The 12,290-nt window shown below is 38.4% G+C and overlaps 2 protein-coding genes across 3 annotated transcripts; one reads left to right on the forward strand and one right to left on the reverse strand.

Annotated features, from left to right (window-relative positions):
- Nucleotides 1–33: 33 nt before the first annotated feature.
- Nucleotides 34–8,260, reverse strand: LOC114160854 (ceramide kinase). Its single transcript, XM_028043762.1, has 13 exons — nt 7,869–8,260; nt 6,301–6,396; nt 6,023–6,160; nt 5,814–5,942; nt 5,154–5,217; nt 4,927–5,072; nt 4,769–4,843; nt 4,537–4,689; nt 4,231–4,336; nt 2,217–2,320; nt 965–1,161; nt 573–880; nt 34–426 (listed from the first exon to the last, which is right to left on the reverse strand). The coding sequence occupies exons 1-13, from the start codon at nt 8,002–8,004 to the stop codon at nt 312–314; spliced, it is 1,767 nt and encodes a 588-aa protein (XP_027899563.1). The 5' UTR covers nt 8,005–8,260; the 3' UTR covers nt 34–311.
- An 842-nt stretch (nt 8,261–9,102) lies between these two features.
- naa10 (N-alpha-acetyltransferase 10, NatA catalytic subuni) lies at nt 9,103–11,294 on the forward strand. Of its 2 annotated transcripts, none has more exons than XM_028018672.1 (8): nt 9,103–9,285; nt 9,425–9,523; nt 9,611–9,669; nt 9,988–10,033; nt 10,109–10,224; nt 10,354–10,398; nt 10,720–10,804; nt 10,929–11,294. In XM_028018672.1, exons 1-8 carry the CDS (start codon nt 9,265–9,267, stop codon nt 11,109–11,111), a joined length of 654 nt encoding a protein of 217 aa, XP_027874473.1. In that variant the 5' UTR covers nt 9,103–9,264; the 3' UTR covers nt 11,112–11,294. The 2 variants fall into 2 exon arrangements, with proteins under 2 accessions (XP_027874473.1, XP_027874476.1); XM_028018675.1 differs by having other exon boundaries at nt 10,720–10,818; nt 10,929–11,147.
- The last annotated feature ends 996 nt before the right edge of the window (nt 11,295–12,290 follow it).

Here is a 12,290-nt window from a genome sequence, read left to right on the forward strand (position 1 = left end):
AAACAGACAAAAACAGATCAAAAGCAGCAAACATCGTGTGTATACAGTAACAGTTTAATGTCATTTTCAAAGCAAAAAACTTTTTCCACTATTTTCACATGGAGGGAAGACGACAAATCAACCTAAACATGTAAAGAGCTTTAGGAATAAATATTTATTTTCCAAATATTACAGTGACAAAATATGAATTAAATGCCTGAAGTTTGAGAAACTCTTTGGCTATGAAGGTCTGCAGTACTTGCTGGAGTGTTATCAAATTTAAAAACCTTTAAACAACAAACTGATATACTTTTTTAATCACTTGTCAGATTTTATCTGGGTGGTATGCATGTTCTGTTGCACTCGTCCCTCTCCTCTGTGCAGTCTTTTAAGAAAGTCCCGTCCTCGATGCCCCTGGCGTACAGACGCACCAACTGGCCATGAATCCTGAGACCGGCAGCAAAACAAAAGCCAAAGGTAGTTACTTGTAACAAGAAACAGCTTCACAGGCATTTTCTTTCTTATGTGTGTTGGAGAGAGCAAATCATAAACCTGACAGGCGGGACAAAAACACACCATGATGACTTGCTTACCTGCAGCAGATCTCAGGGAAAGGCAGAATTTCTCCATCGCAGTTCCAGACTGACACAGCAGGAGCTTTACTGCAGCAAAGGCCGCATGTGAAGGGGCTCATAGTTTTGTCCTCACATGTCATCATTTGTCCATTAGCTCCTGCTGCCAGGTGCTGCTGGGATCCAGCTATGCTTCCATTTTCGACATATGCGCCATCTCCTCCATCCATCGCACCATGTAGACCTTCACTGTCCTCGGTTTCCTCTCCTCCTGCCAGAGTGAAGCGCACCGCCTTCACACGATGGACCTCCACAAACGGCAGATCAAACTAGAAGAACAAGTGGAAACAATGGGTTGAGTCACTTTTTAAATGTCTGCTGAGACTCTTTTCCATATAATGAAAACGTGATACCTGGTCCTGAGTGGTTGTGTGCCTGTAGAGGTAAGTAAGGAATCCCAAGGGGTTTGTGTCCCATACCAGGATGAGATCTCCTGTTCCATCAGCCAGGTGGGCTGAGGGAGAGAGACCCAGAGGACTTTTGGCACACGAGCTGGACATACATGTGAGAGACACAGACTTGAACCTGCCATCCACACTGACCCACTCATCTACAGAGACAAACAAAAAGACAATATTCTATAGTTTCAAGCGACATCCTTACATGGTAATCTGTACAGCATAAATACCACAAAACAACTTAAAAGTACCGATGGACTGTTTCAGTCAAAGTGTAAGTGTATTCATTAAAAACAGAATCATGGGTGGTTCAAGACCTTATAAGGACTTAAAGTGCAGCAAAAAACAAAACAGAAAAAAATATTTTGAGGAATTTTATTGGATAATGTCATCCTTTTAGTCACCATGTATTTGAAAAGATAGCAAAAGTATAATGATGCAAAAAGTAAATGTATGTAAAATTGTTAATTAGTCAAGAGTTTTAAATGTTAATTTTTTAATAATTTGTTAGAACTTAAATTGTCACTCAGTATTTTGTTATTACCATAATTTTCGTTAGACAATAATACTAGTTTGTAAAAGAAATCCTAACATCTGATTGGTTAACTTGCACAACAGCTGGACCGCAGACCAATCACCTTGTCCATAGTAGAATTAGCTCATCACAGTGACTCTGATGTGTAAGTTTGACAAATACAACATGATCTGGAGTAAATCCATGATATTCTGCAACATAAGGATATGAAATAATACATAAAAAAATCTTCTTACATCTTCTTCTTTAAGTTAAAGAAAACATTATTTAGTTGTATATATATATATATATATATAATTTTATTTTTTTTTAGATATAAATTCCCTTATTTCACTAACTCTCAATCAATGTGAAATGCATTGATTGACTGATTAGAGACAGATTGTTTTTAATTCTTCATTTCTGTTAATTATCATAATTTTCTGTCCACAGGTATTGAAACCACAACACTCAAATTAAAATCAAGAAATGTGGCCTTGATGAAAATTTAGAGGTTGTTTTGAAAAATGAGCCTCACTACAACACATTTTAATTTGTTAAATATGGCCGTACAAGTAAACATATTTATACAATATAGAGAGATAACTTGAATAATGACAGGAGTCAGTAAGTCTTCAGTTAAACTTGACTGTCACTACATGGTGGAAAACAATGTTGTCTTTTTTTTTTTACCTTCTGAGTCATTACTGAACAGACCAGAGTTGGAGCTGCACAGGGAGCCCGAAACTGAAGAGTTTGTGAGAAGTCTCTCGGTGCTTTTGGCGCAGACACCACACCTAAGAACACAAAACCACATTGAGAGTTTTAAAGAGCTCCTAAAGTCTGATGCATGCTCATAAAAGACGTCCTAAAAAATGTGTTGGCAGCCAGAGGCTGCTTGCTTAGACAAAGGCTGAAGTGGATACTCCGAGCCCAACAGGAGGCCGAGTCTCACATTTCATCTAGATCAAGTTCCTACTGTCATAGTTCCCACCCGCCTTAAGATGCACCCAACACCTGAGTCCCAGGTACAGGTGGCAGCAGTTACAATGTCCCAAGCTGAGACTCTGGGCGATTTTTAAAAAAAATTTTTTGTCCACAGACCACATGCATGCTTTCTAATCTTCTAATTAAAGGAGTTTAGTGTTACAACAAATCATCACCATCCACATTCTCAGATAACTTAGATTAGGACGCACACAAAGGCACAAGGGAAGGTACAGTGGCACTCAAAAGTAAATACACCCTAGTTAAAATGCCAGGGTTTTGTAGAGTAAAATAATTAGATCATGATAAATATATTTTCCAAATAGAACGTGGAGTAATCCTTTACAATTACTAACTTGCTAAAAACAAGCATTTGTTAGAAATAATTTAAAAAATCACATTAAAAAAAAGCTTTAATCAGATTTTTATCTTTTCATATTCAGTTTTCTTCTTCAGCATCCTTCTTCCAATACTATATGATTGTGAGGACAACTGATGTTCACAGCCTAAAGCAGACCTCACAGATGTTCTGTTAGTTCAGGAGGGAGGAATCTAAAACTTACATTTTTCTCTTATGCCATCATTATTTTGTTGATTTGCATGCATGCTTCAATACAAATAAGTAAAATCAGACTTCATTGTGAGTCTGAAACAGACAACTGAAGCTCTGGGTCAAAACAGACTGTTACTAATAACCACTAATAACTTCATCCACCTTCAGAAGCGCAACACCAGACAATGATGCTGCCATCACCAGGTTTCACTTTGGGTGGGATCTTTGTTTTGTGATGTGTAATTTATGCTAAGCTTATCTTTTGGCTCAGATGCCTCAGGTTTCACATTCTCCCATAACATTCTGAAAAATGTAGTTATGTCTGTTTCCTTTGGAAACACCTCAGACCAGACATATGGAAAGTGCAGGAGATTGTTTTAACATGTGCAGTAAAACCAAAACTTGTTTGTATTTCCTTTAGCTCCTTCAGTGTTGCTTTAGGTGGCCATTCTGACCAGTTTTAGTCTATTCTTTACATCAGTTTTGGTGAAATGTCCACTTTTTGTGACTTTTGCCCACATATTGCTTCCCGCCTTCATCATGCATTTTGCTTCCTTTCCCCGAATAACAAATTTGCAGCCTCTTTGTAAACTCCAGATTAAGCAAAAGGATGCAAATAACCATTGCTAAAAAAGAAAGCCAAACTTTGAATAACTGCAACTTGACTTACAGGTAATCCCATTTTCTGCAACAGGTCAAAAAGACCGACTACTGAAAGTAAGTCAGAAGGTGCTTAAGCAAATAGCTTCAGGGTGTATGTATACATATGCAATCAGGTTATTGCATCTCTTTCTTAGATTGTTTCCTCTAATAAATGCATTTGTTTTCCACTTGAATTAAACAGGATGGTTGTCACAGAAGTTTTGAAATGATTGAATAAAATTTCACATCCCACAGCTTGAAATCTGAACAACTTCGTGAAAGCATCATGATTTCAACGAGGCATCGCTATCTCTGCACTTTCAAATGACTCCTTTTGGATAATTTTCTGATAAAAAAAAAAATAGGTATCATAATGTATTAAACAATAGAAGAATTAAAGTAACACAAGTACTGGCCTGAATTACTTCAATGTTTTAAAGTGTCAAACCACTGTAACTTTCTTTCCTTCTTTCTTTATTGAAACACTGCATGTAATTATTCATGTAACAGAAGTTGGTGTTTTACCCGGACAAACAGCGAGTCTTATCTCTTGGGCTGGACATCAGTGGGTCAGCTGGCAGATACTGCACTGTCCCCCTGTAGCTTCTGTTGCTCAGAAACACCACTGCACCTAAATAAAATAGAAGAAGTGCATAGCACAAGAAAAATATGAAAGAGAGAACATAGTGGTTGTATTGCATAAAATGCTCTATAAGGGAAGTTGTGGTCCGGTTGCATCATTCAGCCTCACTGAGGAGATGAAGAACAGAGCTCTTTTAATCCGGCTACGCAATAATTTTTTGTTCTCTTCACTAAGGCTCTCTGTTAGACCTGAGTAGTCGTATCTGAAGGGTCCCATCCAGCGGCGTTTTTCGCTCTCGGCTAGCACATCACCATAAAAGCCATAGCCCACCAGAGACGCGGAGTATCGCACCAACCCGGGACCGTGATGAACAGAACACACGTCCAGAGGCTGAGAGTCTCCTGAAAGATGGCAGAATTGTTTAAGTTGGGCTAAAATTTGACAGAACAGGGATTTCTTTTAACGCAAACCTTTCCTCACCAATGACAATGTGCAAAGATGAGGTAACGGGGTCGATCACTCCCACTGTGGTGTAGCACACGCAGTCTGTGGAGCCTACAATAAGACAACCAGGAACGAGCTTTTTGGATTCACATTCGTAACGCACACTGACTTTATGAACACATTCCAACAATTACCTGCAGGGATGATCCCAATGTGGAGTGGACAGGACTGCAGAGTGACCGCAGGATCGTTCTCACAAAGGCCTGCCTCTTGCTGCGTCCTCCCAATCACACCGTGAAGTATTTCACTGAACATGCCGTCGCCGCCCACACACACCACACTGTCAAAAGTAAACACAAGAGTTTCTGTGAAGCCTTTGTAACAATCTCCTACCGCACAACAAAATACTGACGGCACTCACCCATCAAAACCCGTCAAGTCTTTCTTAAGGAGGTGATCTCTGGCCTGGTTGGCTCGTTCAGTCACTAAAACGAAAAACAACTGGTTTAGGAGGTCAGACAGGGGATACACTAAAAGATACAGATTTTTGTCACGTCAAAGCACAAACTTCTGTGTACTCCTTGAGGAAGTTATCTGATAGAAAAACTATCCATCCATCCATCCATTTTCTAACACCCTTGTCCCTAGAGCGGTAGGGAGGGGTGCTGGTGAACGTTTTGGGCGAGAGGCGGGGTTCACCCTGGACAGGTCGCCAGCCTGTCGCAAGGCATAGGAAAACTATTTAAATAAAAAATTTAAGAGTGGCAGGGTCCAAGCTTTATAGATTTATGCAATTCAAATAAATCTATTTCTCACGTCAACAGATTTGCCCAACTGAGCTGTTAACCACTCGATTTTATCATACATACATATATACAGTATATATATATATATATATATATATATATATATATATATATATATATATATATACACTGTATATATGTATGTATGATACAGTATGTATGTATGTATGATATATATATATATATATATATATATATATAAAGCTTGTGACTGTAAAGTGACAAAATGGGAAAAGGTTGAAGGGGTATGAACTTTATCAATAACAGTGTTTTACCTATTACATGGGAGCTGATGCCAGCCAGCTCAAACACAGGGGCAACCAGTGAGTGGTAGATCTGCCTTCCTTTTTTCTTTCCTCCAAATGGGTTGATGAACACCAGCAGCCTGTGTGGACGGAGGGGACCTGAAAAATGCATTTAGCATGTTACAAGTAGCTACAGGCTTGGGATTCGGCAATATTTTAAATGGAAAATCTCCCCTCACTGTGTGTTTTTAGGGCTGTCCGTAGATGTTTCGTCCACTGGTCTCTGAGGACCCGACTGGGACAGGTGAACTGGGTCCGGCCCAGTCTCCACAGCAGCCCAGAGGTAGTCCTGCTGCTGCTGCGCTTTACATAGAAAACTGTAGACAGATAAGTAAATAAATGTTTTATCCGCAGGATTATGAAACCTCTACTATGATAATAGGCTAAAACCACAGATCTGATCACAGTATAGCACATAATTATTATTAAATTGTGGCTGTGTACTGAGAATTTATACCTGTGAAGTCTCTATCTGTGTCCTCCACAGACTTGTGAGGCAGAACCTCCACCTGGCCCTCCTCCACTCCAACCACCTCAGCCACAGGAACTGAAACTGTGTGACACAACGGATGTGTGATGATGATGATGAAAATCCCAAACTGACCTCAAACTCATTGAGTCCGTACTTGTCAAAGTAATGAAGAGTATTAAATACGGATGTTTTCCATTTAGGTATTTAATTCCCACAGCAATGATACGTCCTGGATTTTACTACATTGTAACAAAATGGATACTGGAAAAACTACAGTGTGATTGTAATGAAAGCTGATTCTGTCAAGTCACTTCATTTCCATAGGGGTTTTGCTGGTCTGAGTGCCTTCCAGGTGTATACTAGATAAACATGATTAGAATTGAGCCTTTGTTTGTTTAAACGGCATGCAGTGCATGTGGCCTGACCAGCATAAACACAACAGATTAGGTCAGTGTTGCTCACTCTACTTGTTAATAATAAGCCAAGAAGCCAACTGATTTTTGATTTGAATGAATTATAATAACTCTGTATTGTGTTAAATAATGTTGATTTTTTTTTTTTTTTTTAGGTTAAAATTTCTGCAGACAGCAGTTTATCTTTTCATTTTTTTTCAGTAAAAGCTTATGGAAGAAATAATTTCTCCCTAACAGATTTCTTCTGCTTTTGCCTTTCTGTCCCTTTCAGTTGTTTCAGGTCATCAAGCAAATCACAAAATCACACAAAAATAACTAGAGAAAGTACAAAAACTGTTTTCCGATGTTTATTTTATTTTTATTAGGGAAAAAGCCCCAACACCTGCTATTGACACTCTGTTTAAACTAGCATTTAAAATGCTGTGAAGGAATTTTACCCCACTCTGCTGTTAGTCAGCCACATAACAGGGCTTTGTAATCCTTTCCAGACTAATAGATGATTTTTAGATGGGAGGCATAATGTGTTGCTGTTTATGACCCCTCATATTGTTATACAGGTTCTGTTCAAGTAAATAAGTTTATAGACCAGACAGTAAGAGGATCATTTTGGGCCCAGAAATCAACTGGTTGATAAATCAGTTGGCCAATAAATGTATTCTATATGTAAACAGCACTGCCAGAGATGCAATAAGTTTATAACAGGTGTGTGACTGATTTAATGATCAGACTGCTGATTGCACCCAGTCCACATTGTTAGCAGAACTAGACCATATTTCGCTTAGGACTCCATGGAGGCTTGGGCCGGCCCTGCGTGTGGGGGTGTGGGGGGTGCGTGCGTGTGTCTGTGTGTGGGCGTGCGTGTGCGTGTTTTCCAGCCTGTTTTCAGTAAACTTGTTTTATGACATGTTGGTGCTGCTCAACTTGTTCTTCACGTTTTTTAAAGGACTTAATTAAAGCACTCCCTGCCTGCACCTTAAAAACTGTTGTCAGTGTAAAACCTTTAAGACTAATAGTGAAGTATTATAAGTAGGAATCATTTTAAATAGGAGATAGCTGTTTATTCTGTGATTTGTACACAATAAAAAAGGATGTTAAGGCGACGGTATGTGCCATCAGGTTCAGAGCAACAGGATCACTCACCTGTTTTCTTATCGCGGTTCTTCTTGTCCGCCTCGGTCCATTTGAGATGCCAGCCTGTCAGGACAGCCAGGTATCTCTTATTCCCGACCCACAAACTTGACTCCAGTCTCAGGTCGGTCTCCATCTGGGTTTTCATTCACCCGAAAAGTCCGCAAACAACTCTTTCCCGACCGCCGTTTGCATCCATAACTTTCACCCGTTTGAGAAAACAACAATAGGTCGGTGCCAACAATATGAATTCAGTCGACAATCAAAAAATAGCCCGACTTCTTTTGTCTGGTGTCACAGATGTCACAGAGTCAGAAAGGCTGTCATCTTCATCTGGATAAAATTCACGCTGAAATGTTGTCGCTACCGCCCGAGAGGTGCCTCACCGCTTCCTTCCCTCATGGCACCTGCAGCTGCTATTTGCATAAAGCTGCTGATTGGATAGACGTTTACCTGAGGGACCGTGTCGCTGCAGGTTGAGCGTTTGGAAAATTTTATTTACTTGTTTATCAGGCCTAAGCATGCTAAGAAAAGTGTAATTACTAATTACATAACTGCAATAACGGAAAGTATGTTGTGAATGCGAAGTCATTTGAGCCTATATGATCTCACATCTCATTTCGACAGTCAGCAAACCTTCAAAATGCAGAGTAAAAATGGTCTCATGATGTGCATCTGATGCCACACACTTGTGCGTAATTTTACGCTTTTAAGGATGACATAAATGTGTGGTTGTCCTAATTTATTTCTTATCATAAGAGGCAAAATTGTAAATATATACATATATACAGTTATATATTATATAACTAAATAATGTTTTCTTTAACTTTATTGTTATGCTTCTTGAATGTTTCAGTTATGTTCAAATTTACTTTTGATATGTTTGAAATGCCTGAAATGGGCTGTGTCTTCCTGTCTGCTTTTAGCTATTGTATAGAACAGAAGCTCCCAAAGTTGGTAGGATCCCAAATTGACAGGTTGTTCTCTTGTGCTCCTATGTTCAGTTTAAAGAAATAACAAAAATAATGAGAACAATAGCAGTCATAGTCTATTCTCCTATATACTCTCGTCTTAAATATTTGTAGTTTGTAATATTTCTGATCGTTTTTGTCTTTGTCTTTACTTTTAGACAAATTAGAGAGGTACCAAAGTTACCTCACCACAAATTGTTGGTATTTGTCACAATAAAATAAAAGCGCATCAAAGGCTTTTATTGTGAAGTCGTGACACATTTTCACCGGAAGTGTTTACGTGTTTCCTCCTTCATTTCATGCTAGCTGTTTGATTCAGTTAGCAAGTGCGCCGGGTCTTTTAAATTCTCTCGTGTAGTTTGTTATTAAACGGTTATTGGAACTAGTGTAAATTGAAAACTTTTTTTCGGAAGTTTTATTAAAATTCAAACAACAAAATGAATATACGAAACGCGAGGGTAAGCACACAGGAATCTCATGTCAGCCACGCTGTTTTGCTACCTGTTAAAGCTAAGCTAACTGCTGCTCTTGCAAATATCGGCCGTTTCTTCCCCCCTTTGTAATGGACTTTTGCGGTGGTTGTTTTATCTGTTTCAGCCGGAGGACCTTATGAACATGCAGCACTGTAACCTGTTGTGTCTCCCAGAAAACTACCAGATGAAATACTACTTCTATCACGGATTATCCTGGCCTCAGGTGCTGCTTCTGTCTCATTTCGCCTCTGCTACTTTGTCCTAAAAGCCTGACAGAATTTGTTTCACTCTCTGTCTTCCTTTCATTTAGCTTTCCTATATAGCAGAGGACGAAAATGGTAAAATTGTTGGATATGTGCTGGCAAAAATGTGAGTATCCGACCACAATTATGGATGCATATCAGTAAATTAGAATATGAAAATGTAAATGTCATAAAATCCACTCATAAAATGAAGCAGTGATTTTCAAGGGTTTATTTTGATATTTGTGATGATTATAACTTAAATTACAGTGGCACAGTTGAAGTGTTAGGGGAGTCCAGGTTGCTTTAATAACTACCCTCATCTGGTATGATAAAAAAAAAAAAAAAGGTAAATGTTGATGTTGTGCAAATCCTGAATCAAACTGAATTTGGCTGTAAAATTCACTCATCAAAACTAACTTTTTTTTTTTTTTTTTTTTTTTAGGGAAGAGGACCCTGATGATGTACCTCATGGACATATTACTTCATTGGTGAGTCTGAGTAGAGAGACTTTTATTTTGGACCTCACTGACAAATCTGTGTCTGACCTGGTTTGCGTCTTGTAGGCAGTGAAGCGATCCCACAGACGTCTCGGTCTGGCCCAGAAGTTGATGGACCAGGCGAGCCGGGCCATGATAGAAAACTTTAACGCTAAATATGTCTCACTTCACGTTCGCAAAAGGTAACTTTCCACATCTACGGGGCCGCAGTGAAACTGGTTTTCTTATGGTCAGGTGTATGCAAGGTATTTTTGTTCTTCCAGATTAACATTACTGATGTTTTTTTGTTTGTTTTTTTTCCCCCACTGCAGCAACCGAGCGGCTTTACATCTGTACTCCAACACCCTCAAGTTTCAGTAAGCTTGTTTATGTCATGTGAGATATTAAGCCTTAGAAAATAAAATTTTTAAGTGATTATTAGTTTTTACCAAGCACACATTTTTGTGTTCATTTTTTTTCATTGTGGTAAAACAATACTATAACCTTAAATGTTTTCATCAGATGTATACAAAAAAATCATAATTATCAGGAAGAAAGGCTTTAAAACATTACTGTGTAATTACTATGTATTTGTTTCACTTGCTGAATTATGTTACTGCAATAAATAAGTCTTTCAAGAATATAATTTATTGAATTTGACTTTATATAAGCTAAAGTTTTATCTCGTCTCTCTTCAGGATCAGTGAAGTTGAACCAAAATATTATGCAGATGGAGAAGATGCCTACGCCATGAAGAGAGACCTGGCTCACATGGCCGATGAGGTGAATTAGAATCTGTAAATGTCCTCCTTTTTACTTCTTTGACATTCCTTTATTTGCTCTTAATTGAGATAATTTTTTTGGTGTGTGTAAATTTTGCTTCTTTTTTTTTGTCATCTTCGTGCAGCTGAGGAAGCCTGGCGTGCGCGTGTCGAGTCAAGAAGCAACATCTGGCCAGAGCCCATCAGGCTCCGGCGAACAAGAGAGAGAAAGCGAGAGAGACAGTGGAGGAGAGAGCAAAGAGTTGAGTGAAGTCAGCGAGGCAACAGAAAGCACAGACGTTAAAGATTCTTCTTCTGACTCACAATGACGCCGCAGTTCTTGATATTTTTTAAAGCACCCATTTTTATCACAATTTGCAGCTGTTTCTGACTTTGAAGGCTGGCTATCTTGACTATCAAAGCTGCATCTCTTTATTTTTTTTTCTCTGCTGTGATGAACAGAGTTGAGTCAATGTGTTGTTCAAATTAAACTAAACTTATTGGACGAAGCATTATTGATTGATGGTTTCTTAAAAGTCCGAAATATCTGTAATTCAAAATGACCGTTGGTCTCTTAATTTGTTGGAAAATAACGCAGTAAATTTTACAGAAATTTTCTTTATTATTTGGCATTTTCCCTATTGTTGAAAGAGAAATAGAACACAACAAAAAATGTTCAGTGGGTGCAGTGCTCCTTTTTAATCAGATCATCGATCAGAATAAACTTGACTGTGTAAAAGCAGAGCAGTGTCGAATTGTGAATTCATTATAGAAAACAAGGTATGTCACATTCTCTTATAAGTTCCCTATTGTGGCATCAAGAATAAATTTGAGCTCACTGCAAGTGTTTGTGCATGCAGTAAACCATTCATGCTTTGCAACTGCAGGTGGTTTTAGTATGAGTTAGAACTGCACACTGAAACTAGTTACCTCTACTCAAAAGGTGTACAAACCAAAACAGATGCAATATAACAAAGTATGTTTAAAAGGTGTTTCATTTTGATACTCAAAACGTTGTATTATACTGTGGATTTGTTTTGCTTATTAAGATATTGAGCACATCAACAATACATTTCAAATACAAAGTTGATTTTAGAATATATTTTATTGCCAGATGTACGCAATTAAAAATGGATCCTGAGCCGGAGCAAAGCGTCAAACTTGGAGTCCTGGGGAAGTAAAAAACAAGACACATGAGCAGTTGGTAATGATTCAGATTGAAGGTTTGACACATTTAAAATCCTCATTGTTTGAGGACCAGCAATGGACACTCTTCCTTCTTCTCGTCAACTTTTCTTTCTCTTGCTGAGAAAAAGCATCCCCACAGCCTCATATTGTTGTGGTAGTTATAGTTATGTCTAGATTATTTGTTGAAAGTCTGATATCAGTAACCCTTTACAAAACAAATATTTGCTACGTTCTCCAAAAGTCAAATAAAATAAAGTCTGTTAGGCTAGGGTCAAAAAGGATCGTTTAGCAAGCCGTTGTATTATGCATGTTTCTGGAGT

The sequence above is a fragment of the Xiphophorus couchianus genome, chromosome 1, assembly GCF_001444195.1.
Source record: "Xiphophorus couchianus chromosome 1, X_couchianus-1.0, whole genome shotgun sequence".
NCBI classification, from domain to species: domain Eukaryota; kingdom Metazoa; phylum Chordata; class Actinopteri; order Cyprinodontiformes; family Poeciliidae; genus Xiphophorus; species Xiphophorus couchianus.

What these genes read in the sequence shown, in the direction of transcription:
- LOC114160854 (XM_028043762.1), bottom strand. Translation starts at nt 8,004, where the DNA reads ATGAAAACCCAGATGGAGACCGACCTGAGACTGGAGTCAAGTTTGTGG. An exon ending in CACAGATAGAGACTTCACAG is followed by an intron (nt 6,161 to 6,300) that starts GTATAAATTCTC and finishes ATCTGTCTACAG; the next exon opens with TTTTCTATGTAAAGCGCAGC. An exon ending in GACAGCCCTAAAAACACACA is followed by an intron (nt 5,943 to 6,022) that starts GTGAGGGGAGAT and finishes TGCATTTTTCAG; the next exon opens with GTCCCCTCCGTCCACACAGG.
- naa10 (XM_028018672.1), top strand. Translation starts at nt 9,265, where the DNA reads ATGAATATACGAAACGCGAGG. An exon ending in GGATATGTGCTGGCAAAAAT is followed by an intron (nt 9,670 to 9,987) that starts GTGAGTATCCGA and finishes TTTTTTTTTTAG; the next exon opens with GGAAGAGGACCCTGATGATG. An exon ending in TCCAACACCCTCAAGTTTCA is followed by an intron (nt 10,399 to 10,719) that starts GTAAGCTTGTTT and finishes GTCTCTCTTCAG; the next exon opens with GATCAGTGAAGTTGAACCAA.